The 17,742-nt window shown below is 39.4% G+C and overlaps 1 protein-coding gene across 1 annotated transcript; it reads right to left on the bottom strand.

Moving 5' to 3' along the window:
- Positions 1 to 357: 357 nt before the first annotated feature.
- On the bottom strand, positions 358 to 13,821 carry LOC135479490 (thiosulfate sulfurtransferase/rhodanese-like domain-containing protein 3; the record flags this gene model as incomplete). The annotated part of the gene is made up of 3 exons (XM_064759351.1): positions 358 to 1,055; positions 5,322 to 5,484; positions 13,641 to 13,821. Coding segments are annotated over 3 exons (405 nt in total), but the record flags the coding sequence as incomplete, so codon positions are not given.
- Between the last annotated feature and the right edge of the window lie 3,921 nt (positions 13,822 to 17,742).

The raw sequence follows: 17,742 nt of genomic DNA, 5'->3' as shown, positions 1-17,742 counted from the left end.
ACATATACATGTATGTTACAAGCCCACAGTGTGTCAGCCTTCACACATTCATGTATGTTACAAGCCACAGTGTGTCAGGCTTTACACATTCATGTATGTTACAAGCCACAGCGTGTCAGACTTCACACATTCATGTATGTTACAAGCCACAGCGTGTCAGACTTCACACATTCATGTATGTTACAAGCCACAGCGTGTCAGACTTCACACATTCATGTATGTTACAAGCCACAGCGTGTCAGCCTTCACACATTCATGTATGTTACAAGCCACAGCGTGTCAGACTTCACACATTTATGTATGTTACAAGTCACAGCGTGTCAGACTTCACACATTCATGTATGTTACAAGCCACAGCGTGTCAGACTTCACACATTTATGTATGTTACAAGTCACAGTGTGTCAGACTTCACACATTCATGTATGTTACAAGCCACAGCGTGTCAGACTTCATACATACATGTATACACTGTATACAGACAGTAGAAGCACATTGGTCTACATGTACAGGTATGAAACAGCAAATTCTGAAACACAGACTGATTGTTCAGAAATGTTTATTAAATCTTAACACCATTCATGCTCTACTACAAAAGTAATAAGACTTCAATAGTCAAGAGCACAGTTTAAACAAAATAATACTGGGTTTATTGTAACTTCTATTACACTTTTGAACAAATGGTCACTGACTGGCTGCTCACGTGTACCTAGCATCAGCAAAATTAGTAACATTATAGTACTTTCTGGCATTATCTTGATTTTTACATTCAACGACAAAAAAGTTTAAATCAAGGCTGAGCACTTGGATATATGTACACAGCCTCCCCCTTCCACATGCATTTATGGCTCTCAACAAAACACATCTTCAGACTTCATAAGGCAGAATTCATTGTGTTTCATTGTACATGCACATGTTGAGACTGTATTTAAAAGTAACTCTGGAAAAAAAAAATAAAAAAAAAATAAAAAAACACCAGGACTTGAGAATGGAGTTTTACTTCCTCTGTTTCTGTTTGGATGCCCACTCTTCAAATCCGCCCACATAATGACGAGCTCTGAAACAGATGGTACACAAAATACACTACATGTAGGTCACCGCTGATGGGTTTGTTCGTATGGTAGTGGTGAGAATAACTGAGAAAGTTGTTGTTTATTATAAAGTAAAAGCTTTATCACTATATGGGGATTTACACTTTCTGGGTACATTATTTGTAGCATGGAGTCTAGCTTTCAACACAATTTATAGAACCACCAGGTTTTCTATCATTCTTTTTTTGAACAGAATAAGGTTATTTATTTTATTTGATTGGTGTTTTACACCATACTCAAGAATATTTCACTTATACAACAGCGGCCAGCATTATGGAGGGAGGAAACCAGGTAGAGCCCAGGGGAAACCCACGACCATCCGCAGGTTGCTGGCAGACCTTCCCACTTATGGCCAGAGACGAAGTCAGCTTAAGCTGGACTTGAACTCAAAGCAACCGCATTGGTGAGAGACTCCTGGGGCCTTACAATGCACTTGTGTGCTAACCAACTGAGCCACGGAGGCCCCAAACGGAATAAGTATCCAGCTACCTGACAGTATTTATATATTAATATGAAGTCAACTAGAGGTTTTGGTCAAAGTACATGGCTACCTGTTCAAGTTTTTTCCCCACAAAATCAGTAGGCTGGCTTGTAACAACCCCATAATGACCTTTGTGGACCACTCTGGGTTTTGAACCGGAAACCTGAGGGTCACACATCTAAGTACTTGTAGTACCAGCTGTTAAACTAATCACCAGCTATCCCATTCACACGGTGAATTGACACATGATTGAGGAATGGACAAAAGCAAAGCTCTTTTGGCCACTTGCAGGACTTGGTTAAAGTTAAAAAAGCTAAAATATGAAGTAAGGTTTATCATATAGACAACTAAAAACTAAGTGTAAAAATCCTTTTATTTATTTATTCAGATTTTCTTTTTTTTTGAGTGTTGAAAGACATTCAAATATTTGAACACTATGGTGGGCTTTATCCAGTATATAGAGAAATATCTATATTTATATATATATATATATACGCATATACACAAAAATGCTTCCTGTTTCAAAACGAGGCTGCCTCTTAAAAACGAGATTCCCTGTTTTCAAATGAGACTCTCCTATTTTGTTTTTAATACATGTACAGCAAGAGAAAGCAATTGCCTATTCACAAAACTTTAATCCCAGATTTCAAACTGTGCCCAATATGGTGCATGTCAAAATGCTTAACACTTGCATGTTAGGGTTTATATTGTACAAGGCCTTTCACAGTAGTATTGTTTAGAAGCATTTCTTTATATATATATATGGTTAGTTTTGCCGCGGTCTAGTAGGGTTACATAAAAACAGCTGCTCTAACCATCCCAGGCATTTAATAGTGAAATTTATAGTTTGGCATAGATCTGGCCAGTCAGCCTCTTATTTTCTCCTTCTCACCCATCCCTTACTGTTCTTCCCACATGTATTTCCTTTTTGCAAGCTTTTGTTGGCTTATTAATTCCTTCTGTGCAGGTGGTTTAATTTTTCTTTTCTTTCATTTTTTCATATGCATTGGCAAATTTTTTGTCACAAAATGTATTACTTACATACACATATATGTATTTGCAATAGACCTACATGTAGGCATGTATTTTTCCCCTAACCATTAAACTACATTCCCTTATACTTTTGTTTTTTGGTGTCACTTGCACGATGATTAATTATTTTGACAAAGGGGAAACAATAATACTAGTCCTGAGGAAGGATATAAGCTGGAGGAGTCTCTCATTTGGTGTTGTTATAATTGTGTGACAGAAAAGTAAACAATCAAACCTACAACAAGGGCCAGAGAAAAAAAAAGGACATCAGAAATTGAGCCAGAAAGACCACCTTATCACGTCAAGGTAAAGTAATGAGCACAAATTTAGGTGGAGAAAAAAGAGTGAAGGGAAAGACCAAGCTTCATAGTAGAGGAGGAAAAACCGAAAGCAAGAAAGTTTTGTTGTGAATATACAAGATGGCTTCTCCTGCCGGGGACAAACATTAGTGATACTGTACTTCATACAATTAAAACATTGCATACAACTTAGCAGGCAAAAATATTTGCTGTGTAATAGAAAAATAGAAAATTCTCCAGTCATTCTGGCACTGAATCAGATCTGTAAAAAGAGGACACTAGTTCTGCCCAGTTCTCCCAGATTTAACAGCTGATTTCAACAAGCAATGGTGGCCATAGATAAAAGAATGTTTGGGAGAGAAAAACTGTACCATAAATTTTAATAAATGGAATGTGCTAATCCTACAATTGGAATATGCAGGTTGTAAGAGTTGTAACAAGAGGGCATCACTGGATGAATCACGCTTCAGAATTTGTCATGACGGCGATCAGGTTCCTGGGTTAAGGAAAACCAAAGTTCCTGGGTTAAGGAAACCAAAGTTTCTGGGTTAAGAGAACCAAAGTTCCTGGGGTAAAGCACCAGCCTTCCCCAAAATACCTGACAAACCTATCGACAAGTCCCTCTCAACACAGCAAGAGCTGGATTCACACACATGATCTCATTGGTCAAGAGCCTTTTTAGATGCACCAAGTCAACGCTTCCATATTCTGAGCCAACACGAGGATAAGAACTAATCTACTACTCTGCGGTCTCCATAACAAAATTTTAAAGTTTATCATCGAATGAACAACTTTTATCACAGATATTTCATAAGAGATCAACCAGATGAAACATTTGAAACAAACGCTTGCAACACAACTGTCGAAAAAAAGGCTTTAATTGTCAAAGATTTGAAAGTCTCACCAAAGACAGGAAATGAAAGTCACACCAAAGACAAGAAATGAAAGTCACAACAAACACAGCAAAACACAGGAAGTGAAAGTCACACCAGACACAGGAAATGAAAATCATGCAAAACACAGGAAATGAAAGTCACACCAAGGACAGGAAATGAAAGTCACATCAAACACAGGGAAATAAAAGTCACAACAAACACAGGATATGGAAGTCACACCAAACACAGCAAATAAAAGTCATGCAAAACACAGGGAGTGAAAGTCACACCAAACACAGGAAGTGGAAGTCACACCAAGCACAACAAATGAAAGTCACAACAAACACAGAAAATAAATGTCACGCAAAACATAGGAAGACAAAGTTACACCAAACACAGGAAATGAAAGTCACAACAAAAACAGGAAGTGAAAGTCACACCAAAAAGAGGATGTGAAAATTCCACCAAACACAGGATGTGAAAGTTACACCAAACACAAGAAACGGAAGTCATGCCAAACACAGCAAATAAAAGTCATGCAAAACATAGGAAGACATAGTCACACCAAATACAGGATGTGACAATCACACCAAGCACAAGAAATAAAAGTCACAACAAACACAGGAAATGAAAGTTACAACAAACACAGGAAGTGAAAGTCACACTAACCACAGGATGTGAAAGTCACACCAAACACATGATGTGAAAGTCACACCAAACACAAGAAATGAAAGTCATGTCAAACACAGGAAATGAAAGTCATGCCAAACACAGGAAGTGAAAGTCAAACAAACACAGGAACTGAAAGTCACGCCAAATATAGGAACTGAATGTAACACCAAACACAACAAATGAAAGTCACAACAAACACAGGAAATGAAAGTCACAACAAACAAAGGATGTGAAAGTCACACCAAACACAGGAACTGAAAGTAACACCAAACACAGGAAGTGAAAGTCACACCAAAAACAAGAAATGAAAGTCACACCAAACACAGGATGTGAAAATTCCACCAAACACAGGATGTGAAAATTCCACCAAACACAAGAAGTGGAAGTCACACCAAACACAGGAAATGAAAGTCACACCAAACACAGGAAGTGAAAGTCACACCAAACACAGAAGGTAAAAGTCACACCAAACACAGGAAATGAAAGTCACACCAAACACAGGAAGTGAAAGTCACGCCAAACACAGGAACTGAATGTAACACCAAACAAAGGATGTGAAAGTCACACCAAACACAGGAAGTGAAAGTCACACCAAACACAGGAAGCGGAAGTCACACCAAACACAGGAAGTAGAAATGACATCAAACACGAGAAATGAAAGTCAAACTAAGAACCGGTCACAATAAATTAAAGCAGGGAAATAAGAAAGCAGAGGTCAAACTATTAAAGCAGAAGTACAGTAGTGCAGGACATGAAAAGTCAGAGAATAGAAAGGGCAATGCTCCCAAAGAAAGGAAATGAAACTTGACATATGCGAAGGATACCACAGTTTAAAGCCAGAAAATCCATGACAGCACAAGCCTAGGCACTTACTTTGGTAAGCCAAGCTCCCGAGCAATCAGAAGAGCGTTTTTGCTGCGCACGCCAGTACGACAATGAAATACGATATTTTGATCATCTTCCTTAGGCTTGTCCACGCCAAACCGATTTTTGAATTCTTCAGGGGACAGTGATAGAACATCAGCCAACTGACCCACTGCCAAATAAACCAAAAAAAAAAATAGGATATTAAGAAATTTTCGAGAAAAAACTGTTACATGTCTGTACATGCAGAAGAGCGGGTTAAAATGTTTGTAAAAAATAACGGGCCAGGAGACAAAATTTTTGGGCAACCAATTCGCTTGGCACAGGAATGATATCAGACAACCTTTGTTGTAGTTTCATCTTTCTTTTTTGTCTTCAGAAAAATCACGATAAAATAATGTTCTCTTTTATTGCAACAACCTTCCAACAAACAAACATCCAGCAGGTCAAGCATAACATAAAAAATATCAATATTAAAATTCTAGATTTAGAAAGCAATAATGACATGTACATGTCTATGTATGTTATATAAGCACTGCTGAGTTAGTATGACTATATGGCAGGGTTATTTGTCAGAAAAAGCACAAGCCAAGGAGAGGGTCAGAAAATGACAATGGTCCATGTATGAGCAGAGCTTTTCCTAAGTGTAGGACAGAGTTAAAGGGATACAGAATTGTGGCTGATTGATAGGCTAGTGCTTAGGCTAAGCGGAATTTTAGTTATAGCAGATATATTCAAGCGTAAACAAAGCTGTAGGGTTTAACCCAGGAAACCCTATCTTCAATGCCATCCAATCAGCATTGATTCTGCTTCCCTGTAAACAGCAGTCATTGCAGTCAGATGAACACAGACAAACAGTGTGCACGTATGTTACAAAACGCTGTGAATAACAGTGCAGACAACATGAACAGTGAGACACCTGGACAGTGACCACACACAAAGGTATCTAAGTCACAGAAGTTCGTCCCCACTCTGTCTACAGCCAGCCCAACACTACCCGACTACCGTGACATATGCAAGGCTTTCATTACCACATGTATACACCTCCACCATAACAATGGCCATTTCATGTTCATACACCAAAGTCTAAATACATGTATATTAAATTCATGAAAATATGATGAAGTGTGTGTGGGATGGGGGTGGGCAAATCTGGGGGAGAGGGGGCTCAGAGAGGCCGAGGAACTATTTAATCAACAGTCAGCAATAAAATTGTTTCAGGCGTTGGTTAGAATCATGTTGTGAATACTTTAGATAATGAGACTACATGTTGTGAATACTTTAGATAATGAGACTACATGTTGTGAATACTTTAGATCATGAGACTACATGTTGTGAATACTTTAGATCATGAGACTACATGTTGTGAATACTTCAGATCATGAGACTACATGTTGTGAATACTTTAGATCATGAGACTACATGTTGTGAATACTTTAGATCATGAGACTACATATGTATAGAGTATTATTAGAAACAATGATTGAGACAGAGTTTTTGTGTTTTCTGTCATCACTTCCTGTCTCATCACCATGACCCCAGTGAACGTGTTCAAGATTTCCGTACAAAAATTGTTAGTGGTGCCAGTGATGTAAAGATGACGTCCAGAGTGATGCTTGCATTGTATGAAGAAGTATGCTCCAACTGCAGTAGAAAACATCTTTGCAAGGGAGGTCACTTTGAAAGTTCCTCATAGTAATTGTACAAACATTATACTGAGCCAAGAGGCTAATAATACCACGGACGTTCAGGTAATCAGGAACAGAATATGTGACATAGCGTGTATTTATCCACTATGAGAGTCTTATTTCAAAACAGGAAGCATGGTTTGTTCAGTACAGATCTGCTTACTAGTACATGTTTCTGTAATACATGCCAACATTTCCTTTACATCCTCATCAATTCTCAACAAACCTCATTTTAAGACGGGTCACCTAGCACATGGCCATGACCTTGGGTAAAACAGACCCGTAAAGCACAAGAAACGTACAGTCATTAAGAAAAATCACTTACTTTTTATATCCCAGTTTATGAGCAATCTCCAAAGCAGCACTGCTTTTAATTGGCCCCAATCCATAAAACACTATATTTGTATCATGAAGCTGAGGCTTGGGCACTTTGTAGTGCTCTGTAAAGCGGGCATCTTCCATCTTTAAGGCCTCTTTTATGCTCCCCACTGAAGGGTAACAAAATCAAATCAAATCTTGAAGTGAATGGCTGAATTATTTCATGTGTTAATATCAGACTGATACATACACTAAGAAACGCAACTTTTCGAATCCCTTTTCTCCTCAAAAGATACAGGATACATTTCTCATTATGCACTTCAGGATGTGTCCTAACATATACAAGTTTTTCAGGTTTGTTCTTATGATGTTAAAATGGCCTTAAACTACAGTTTTCCTGCAAGCCCAGCAGTCAGTTCAAAAATTAAGCAGCCTCTCAACAATACTCTGGGGGCAATGAGTGTGATAAGCGGCCTACATGTAAACCGGGTTCTCGGTAAGCTCATCGATTATGTCAACTTATATACTGTCGACCATGGTTGGAAAATATGCCTTAAACAAATAGTTTATTAACAGATAAAATATATGCCTCAAAAATGAAAAAATAAAAATTTACACTCTTGTATCAATTTTTTTAACTTCTCTTTTGAGTCATTATTTTTGTTTCAGAGTACCTATTTCATGTATCCTTCAACAACTTGTATATGCACATTCAGATTTCCAATGCCATAAACGCTATGTGACTGACAAAAGTAACAAATCAGTGATGTCTTGATAGTAGGCCTTGCTGATGTTGTGCACTAAAATGGTGGATTCTAAGGCCAGGTTAAACTCAAGCCAACAAAGGTTACAGTATACAGTATTTCTGAGGCCAGTTTAAACTCAAGCCAACAAAGGTTACAGTGTACTGTATTTCTGAGGCCAGCTTAAACTCAAGCCAACAAAGGTTACAGTATACTTTATTTCTGAGGCCAGTTTAAACTCAAGCCAACAAAGGTTACAGTACAGGCTATTTCTGAGGCCAGTTTAAACTCAAGCCAACAAAGGTTACAGTATACTGTATTTCTGAGGCCAGTTTAAACTCAAGCCAACAAAAGTTACAGTATAGGGTACTTCTGAGGCCAGTTTAAACTCAAGCCAACAAAGGTTACAGTACAGGCTATTTCTGAGGCCAGTTTAAACTCAAGCCAACAAAGGTTACAGTATACTGTATTTCTGAGGCCAGTTTAAACTCAAGCCAACAAAAGTTACAGTATAGGGTACTTCTGAGGCCAGTTTAAACTCAAGCCAATAAAGGTTACAGTACACTGTATTTCACCCAAAATAAAAGTCATGTATTTTTCAAGTGATATACATGTATCTGACCTGATTCTGACTGGTTCATTCACCTAAGAGAGTTTTTTTTAAAAATTTGATTAATATCTCATTGGAAAGACTTAAATGTTGGCATCAAAAGTATCATTTTAAGCCTTTTGCGTCCTCATAAAAGTGCACTTTTACATGTGTCAAACTTCAGGTGAAATACAGAACACTGTACAGTCTCTTACATGCAATAACCCAGAAACCATAGAAACTTTGAACACTTTTATCCCTGGAGGTAAAAAAAGTTGCACTTTACAATGTGACCTGTCAAAAATGTTTTTAAAAATCAATTGTTTTTTTATTACATTTACTACATGTATACTAACATGGGCAAAAAGTTTCACAAAAAAAAGGTACTCAGAGTATGCAAATAATGGAGAAAATTGGAAAAACTGAACATCAGTTAATGGAAACAGTTCTATAAGGAATTAGGTGCCATCCAAACGTCCGGAACATGGCGAGAAAGGTAATCGCTAAACTGATGTCCACAAAAGTTGCCTAACATTTTCACGAGTCACATGATCTCCTTTTTTACCTTTAGTGACAAACGAGTTCAGCCTTTAAACTCCCATATTCTGTAGCCAAGCAACTGGTAAATAACACTGATGTTACATAATGTATGGTGATTAATAAAGCATTAGTAACGGACATATTAAAGGTGACTGATATACAGGTATTGTTAGCACAATACAAAATGACTGGACCACCATGCAGTTCACAGCTTCCAAGCAGTCTGTACACATGGTTTATACAGCCAGAGGTAAAACACTCTAATCATTACAATCTTTGAGCTTGCAATACCAAGGGAGCACAGCCAAAAATCATGAGTTTCAAGATCGCCAACTTTTGATTCGGGAGCTTTCCTACCTTTTCCAAATAAATTCCACGACTCTAATTTTGACAACAAGTTCATGGTTGCTCTTGATAAGATGAAATTGCGTTTCAAACGAGACTTGAGCACTTTACTGTTGCGGAGTGATACAATCAGCCATCTGAAAACCGCACAACTCTGACATTGGTACATACACATATGTAACTATAAACTCTGAAGTACAAACTACTTTCGTCTTTCTTTAGTCATGGTGACAGCGATCTTAAAGACGCAATTGGGATCCCATTTTCACCAGTCATGAATACATCGCGAGAATAGGTGTGACTGCCAATCTGTTTCAAAATTCATTGGACGCGCCAGACGGGAAATCTTCAGATTGTGAGTGATTGGTTCCCGCACAATATTTGGCTGCACTCCTAAGTGAACACTGAGCTGCAATATAGAAAACTGAATTCATTCCAATTTACCTTGGTACTCTTATGTGTATCTGATAAGTAATGTGTAAAATTCAAGAAAAATCAGACATTCTGAACCATTATAGGCGTTGTTACAACAGTCAGGTGCACCATTTTTGGCTGAAAATTAATAAACCACATGTCGGTCTTATTGTCTTTATTTCAGGAAATGCCCTGAAGCCATTTCTGTGGCAGATATGATCCAAAAATTCACAGAACAATTATTAAAGCTGTTATAATTTAAGTTCCTTACAGCTGTATCAGGGTTTTTGACTTCAAAACCTGTTAATAACTCCACATAACATACAACTGTTCTAAACACATTATTAAACACAGCATAAAAACTTTTATCTCAAAAAAGCATATAAGAACATTAAAAATCAAGGCATAAATACATATATCCATAGATGGTAGTCATAATATAGGATTTTATTCATCAGGCTCTTGTAAAACACCAAGCTACATGTAAATTAGTAACCTGCTTACAAGTAGCCACCTAGATCCCAGGTGTTGTCACTGTTAAAGTTGATGGCAAATGACAGTGAATATAACAGCTTCTTTATAATCAACAAACTTTCCACCAAAACTATCTATCCACGTTGGCCCACCATGCGTTCAAAATTTGGCATTTTGCTGAGACCCAACAGTCCAATTCCGTCAGGTTATAAGCAGCTGTCATGGTCATTTATGCGAGATAATGATGTGGTACAAATAGACTCATTACCTGTATGCACTTATGTTATAAGCAGTTGTCATGGTCATGTATGCGAGATAATGATGTGGTACAAATAGACTCATTACCTGTATGCATGTATGTGATAAGCAGTTGTCATAATCGTGTATGCAAGATAATGATGTGGTACAAATAGACTCATTACCTGTATGCATGTATGTGATAAGCAGTTGTCATAATCGTGTATGCAAGATAATGATGTGGTACAAATAGACTCATTACCTGTATGCATGTATGTGATAAGCAGTTGTCATACTCGTGTATGCAAGATAATGATGTGGTACAAATAGACTCATTACCTGTATGCATGTATGTGATAAGCAGTTGTCATAATCGTGTATGCAAGATAATGATGTGGTACAAACAGACTCATTACCTGTATGCATGTATGTGATAAGCAGTTGTCATGGTCGCGTATGCAAGATACTGATGTGGTACAAATAGACTCATCACCTGCATGCAGATCCAAATATATGGTCATCAGTCATGAGGACAATCCTCATACCATCAGATCAGTTGAATTGAGCCAGTATCACAATGGAGGATGACAATTAAATTATCTTTAAAGCTTAGGGCCTGTTGCAAAAGTTGGGTGGAGTTGATGAGGGGTGCAAGCTCCCATGTACATGTTGGGTGGAGTTGATTAGGGGTGCAAGCTCCAATGTACATGTTGGGTGGAGTTGATGAGGGGTGCACGCTCCCATGTACATGTTGGGTGGAGTTGATTAGGGGTGCAAGCTCCAATGTACATGTTGGGTGGAGTTGATGAGGGGTGCACGCTCCCATGTACATGTTGGGTGGAGTTGATGAGGGGTGCGCACTCCCATGTACATGTTGGGTGGAGCTGATTAGGGGTACAAGCTCCCATGTATGCCAAACTCACTTAACAGCCACATGAGCGTCGTCAACTGCTTCTTCCTGGCAAGGCCCATTAAAGAGTGAGAGTGCGAGAATGTACAAAATCCTTGTCTAAGGCCAGTTTTGAACCTACATCTTATGTGTACTAGAAAGAGGCACCTTAACCAATCTGCCATGACATGCATCATTGTTGTGAACATACCAATTACTGCTGTTTCTGTCACCATAAGAGCCAGATTAAGATAATGTGGGTCAAGGATTGTGAGTGAGCAGAAATAGTGTTAAAATTGTACCTTTCAATTTGATCTCTGCAACAGAGCCAAAACAGCGGATTGTGGGAGGCGGTGGGAAATCAGTTCAGGCCAGAGGAGAACTTGACAACACAGCCAAAACAGCGCATTGTGGGAGGCAGTGGGAAATCAGTTCAGGCCAGGGGATAACTTAACAACAGAGCCAAAACAGCGCATTGTGGGAGGTGGTGGGAAATCAGTTCAGGCCAGGGGAGAACTTGACAACACAGCCAAAACAGCGGATTGTGGGAGGTGGTGGGAAATCAGTTCAGGCCAGGGGAGAACTTGACAACAGAGCCAAAACAGCAGATTGTGGGAGGCAGTGGGAAATCAGTTCAGGCCAGGGGATAACTTGACAACAGAGCCAAAACAGCGCATTGTGGGAGACAGTGGGAAATCAGTTCAGGCTAGAGGAGAACTTGACAACAGAGCCAAAACAGCGCATTGTGGGAGGCGGTGGGAAATCAGTTCAGGCCAGGGGAGAACTTGACAACACAGCCAAAACAGCGGATTGTGGGAGACAGTGGGAAATCAGTTCAGGCCAGGGGAGAACTTGACAACAGAGCCAAAACAGCGCATTGTGGGAGGCGGTGGGAAATCAGTTCAGGCCAGGGGATAACTTAACAACAGAGCCAAAACAGCGCATTGTGGGAGGCTGTGGGAAATCAGTTCAGGCCAGGGGAAATCTTGACAACACAGCCAAAACAGTGGATTGTGGGAGACGGTGGGAAATCAGTTCATGCCAGAGGAGAACTTGACAACACAGCCAAAACAGCGGATTGTGGGAGGCGGTGGGAAATCAGTTCAGGCCAGGGAAGAACCTGACAACAGAGCCAAAACAGCGCATTGTGGGAGACAGTGGGAAATCAGTTCATGCCAGGGGAGAACTTGACAACAGAGCCAAAACAGCGGATTATGGGAGGAGGTGAGAAATCAGTTCAGGCCAGAGGAGAACTTGACAACACAGCCAAAACAGCAGATTGTGGGAGGCAGTGGGAAATCAGTTCAGGCCAGGAGAACTTGACAACAGAGCCAAAACCGCGGATTGAGGGAGGCGGTGGGAAATCAGTTCAGGCCAGAGGAGAACTTGACAACACAGCCAAAACAGCATATTGTGGGAGGTGGTGGGAAATCAGTTCAGGCCAGGAGAGAACTTGACAACAGAGCCAAAACAGCGGATTGTGGGAGACGGTGGGAAATCAGATCAGGCCAGGGGAAAACTTGACAACAAGTGACAAATCACCAAGGAACACTTGATAACAAGCAAACACCACCTGGCAAAAACCAAACATCACCTGGCAAAAACCAAACACCACCTGGCAAAAACTAAACAACACCTGGCAAAACCCAGCATATGTCAGTGGGAGCCAGACTCGCATACATGTAGCTGAAATCAGTCTTCACCTTATTTGAGACAGCATGATTATAAAGTTTAAGTCGTGCGAAAAACTATTATGTGGAAAAAGTTTATACGCCATATACGCCAATTCCCTGTCCAAAAATGGGGTTAAACCCCCCATCAAAGTAACTATGATTATATCAAGATGGTACATGATGAAGAAATGTATGTGTAAATGCTTACAGGAGCCCTGTCTATGGGTTTGTTACCACAAAAATAAGATAATCTGAACAGTCTTAACACAATTTGAACAGTCTTAACACAATTTGAACAGTCTTAACACAATTTGAACAGTCTTAACACAATTGTCACTCCAGATACATGTACATGTTCCTGCATGTGTGGAAAAAAGAAATGAATTACCCCAAAAAACCGAACCAAAAAATCACTTACATGGTATATTCACTGATCTGGGAATCTTTCCGGTCTCTTCGAGTTCCTTTGGCTCTCGCACATCGAACAGCTGTATGTCTCCGCTGTCTAATAAAGCTACCAAATCCTCGTACGTTAGATCCGTCCACTTGTCATAATGACTGCTCGAATAACATGCTGCAGAAACAGATAGCAAAATACTCAAGAGTCAGTATTTCCATTTTTTTACAAATACAATGGACCAAATATTAAAGTTTTTTTTGAGATTATTTACATAATCATGTTTTTATGCCATAATAAAAAAAGTTTTTTTCTCAAATGAATTCTTAGGGATGAATTTTTTGCTTCTAATTAAGCAGTCTAGTACAAAATTCCTCAGTAAGATTTCATTTGATTCTGATCTGACATTTGTTCATCTGATTTTTGATTTTTTTTTTTGATTTTTTTTTTGATTGGTGTTTTACACCGTACTCAAGAATATTTCATTTATACGACGGCGGCCAGCATTATGGTGGGTGGAAACCGGGCAGAGCCCGGGGGAAACCCACAACCATCCGCAGGTTGCTGTCAGACCTTCCCACGTACGGCTGGAGAGGAAGCCAGCATGAGCTGGACTTGAACTCACAGCGACCGCATTGGTGAGAGACTCCTGGGTTATTACGCTGCGCTAGCGCTTTAACCGACTGAGCCACGGAGGCCCCTCTGATTTTTGAAAGAATCCTTGCAGTGTGTTGGTCGCTACAGTGACACCCTTTTACAAGGTACATTATATCCAAGTCAGTATATTCAACTATAGAAGCTCACATTGTTTCCGCCCAAACTTTAAGTTAGAAAGTTTGTGAGCTACCTGACGGACTTCAATGGTTTATTCTGGGCACTCCCCATATAAACCTGACCATCATCACAGAAGTTAAACATTCTTGAGCACAGTGTTAAACATCAATCAAACAAATAAATAAATAAATAAATACACGTAAATAGTGAAGTGCAGTCGAAGTGAATTTGACTGGTTAGAATTGTTCAGCATGGACGAAGTATCCTATTGTCTCAGCCACTTTAGTGAGGAAAAACCCAAAAAAACAAATTAGAAATTTTAATAAGAGTTCACACGAACTTTAAAAGAAGGAATGTCAATCAATGAAAGTTCATATGAATATGATTTTTATAGCTCTAGACTGTGAAGTGTGGTTTGTCGAGATTTTTTCCACAAGCCCCGCTGATCCAAGTAGTCAATATTATTATGGCCCGTAAAATATCAGACAAAAACAACACCACAGATAACGTTTTGAGTCACACATTCTTGTATATTTTAAATTGTTATTCTTAAACAATTGTTCTTTTAATGCTAATTTTCTATATTATTGCTTATTGTATTAAACTGGCAAAAATTGTCTTCTTCCTATTAATAGTGATGAGAAGGCTTGTGAGTTAAATTAACACAAAAGATGAAGGAATGTGGCATTACTAATTTAACAGCAACTTTATTTAGATAATATGTGAATTAGCAAGATAGGCCTACTAAGATATGCCAGTAGTCTTATAGGTAGGCAGGACAGACAAGCAAATCTGGATGGACCCTCTGTGTTATTTTAAAATTCTGACATTCATTGTAACACTGGAACTCAATCTGATTATGAATTTCAATATTTTATTTATTTATTTATTTAATTGGTGTTTTATGCCGTACTCAAGAATATTTCACTCATACAATGGTGGCCAGCATTATGCTCAGAGGAAACTGAAAACCCATGGCCATTCGCAGCTTGCTGGTAGACCTTTCCACTTACAGCCAGAGAGGAAGCCAGTAGGGGCTGGATTTGAACTCACAGCAACCACATTGGTGAAAGGCTCCTGCGTCATTGCACCGTGCTGGCTTGCTACTCCCGTTGGCCACGGAGTCCCCTCAAAATTTTAAAAATAATTCAATGAGTCCTTCTTGAAGGACTATACCTAATAGAAAATTTGGCTAAAAAAAAAATTTGTTTTAAGAAGCTAAAATATATGCACTGTCTAAGTATAAAGTTTTGATAGCAAAATAAAATTCCAGACGTCCTTTCAAAAAGACATTAGAGTGAAATTGCACTGACATTAGGATTGGCAAAATACTTGCTTTGGGCTTCCCAAGGAATCCCATGAACTCTAGGGGCACACTGACATGGGATATATCGATAAACGAAAAGATAAGGATGCTGGTTCGGGGTCATATTTGGCTGCACAAAATTTTTCAATGAGTCCTTCTTGAAGGACTATACCTAATAGAAAATTTGGCTAAAAAAAAAATTTGTTTTAAGAAGCTAAAATATATGCACTGTCTAAGTATAAAGTTTTGATAGCAAAATAAAATTCCAGACGTCCTTTCAAAAAGACATTAGAGTGAAATTGCACTGACATTAGGATTGGCAAAATACTTGCTTTGGGCTTCCCAAGGAATCCCATGAACTCTAGGGGCACACTGACATGGGATATATCGATAAACGAAAAGATAAGGAACATAATTTTCTGCAAATTCAATTGTATTTGATAAATAAATTTTGTCTCAAATGCTTTGACACACAGCTACAGCAACTGCTGATGCTGGTTCGGGGTCATATTTGGCTGCACAAAATTTTGCCAAATCTACTCAAATTATCAAAAAATGGATTTACAAAATGTGGGTGGTTTGTCATCTGCAGTCTGTAGCCAGGCAATCTCGTATACAATATTACTCTAGGCACTCTAGGCGTAGACAAGGCACCCCGAAAGACTCCAACTCCTTTTCTCGATGCTAAGAGTATTAATTTCGTACCGAGCGAAGGTCAAGACCGATTCTCTTTGTTATCAAACAAGCCTCGTGCAAAAAAAAAAAAAACACCACCCTTAAGATCTGTTTCCCTCACCCACCGCATCGCCACCATATGCCCCTACTCCCTTTCGAATAGATTTTTTATAGCCATGATGGCATCCACGACACACGCTCCTGAGGCCGCCAACTTCCTACTGCTCCACTATGAAGCAGGACATGTGCTTAGGCCCACATGCAGCTGTTCAACATGGTGGCCACAACCAAGGATAGTCTACCTTGGAAGATTTCATGGCTATAATAAATCTATTCTAAAGCGAGTAGGGACATATGGTGGCGGTGTGGATAGCAGATCTTTAGGTTTGTGACATGTCTTTTATTTGCACGAGACTTGTTCAATAAGAGAATCGACCCAGACCTTCCATGAATACAAAATTAATACTATTAGCGTTGAGACACCAACGACGCTAGGCCAATATAAGAAAAGGAGTTGGAGTCTTTCCGGGCTATTGACAACGTACTTCAGAAGGTTAAATAAGGAGGTGGTCGACTTCTCCATTCATGATCACCTCAGACAAAATGCCCAAGACCAAGCTACTTTCCAAGACATTCATGTATTGTTTATATAGACTGACAAGTCCACATGAAAGCACCTTTAGAAAGGGACGATCCTCGTGTGACATTGACTAGTTACACTAGCCTGTGTTGTTGTTGTTGGAGGCAAACTCCGGGAGAAGTGCCTCACTCCTTTGACAAGAGCAATGCGACACAACCGACTTTCTGTCAAACTTCTGCGTAAAGCCAGTCGGCAAATGTGTCCAGTGATTCCCCTTGCCGCCATCTCGTTTTCCCTCTTAAAACCGATAATACTTTTTTTCCCCGTTTGAAGTCCCTGCAAGCAGGACGGAAATGCACACACCGCTTCGCGGTCACGTAGGCAAAGTGTCGTTAAAACTTTTGACAATGAGAGTTATCCCCCCTTATACTACTGACTCAAAGCAGACCGAGTTGCACATGTGTAGCTCCACAAATCAGGCGATAGATGTACTAACTCACCACGTAGTACAGGGCGCAGGACCTAGTTTCACAAAGCGGCGTACATTTTTTATCGTACAGTTGTCGTACTCTGTTTTGTACGTTACTATTACCGTACCATTGTCCTGTATGTGCGATTATATTGTACATGGTAAGTGGGAAGGTCTCCAGCAACCTGCGGATGGTCGTGGGTTTCCCCCGGTTTCTCTGCCCGGTTTCTTCCCACCATAAAGATGGCCGCCGTTGTACAAGTGAAATATTCTTAAGTACGGCGAAAAACACCAATCAAATAAATAAATAAATATTGTA

The sequence above is a fragment of the Liolophura sinensis genome, chromosome 12 (assembly GCF_032854445.1).
Source record: "Liolophura sinensis isolate JHLJ2023 chromosome 12, CUHK_Ljap_v2, whole genome shotgun sequence".
Classification (NCBI taxonomy): Eukaryota; Metazoa; Mollusca; class Polyplacophora; order Chitonida; family Chitonidae; genus Liolophura; species Liolophura sinensis.
This window is presented reverse-complemented; position numbering and strand designations above follow the sequence as displayed.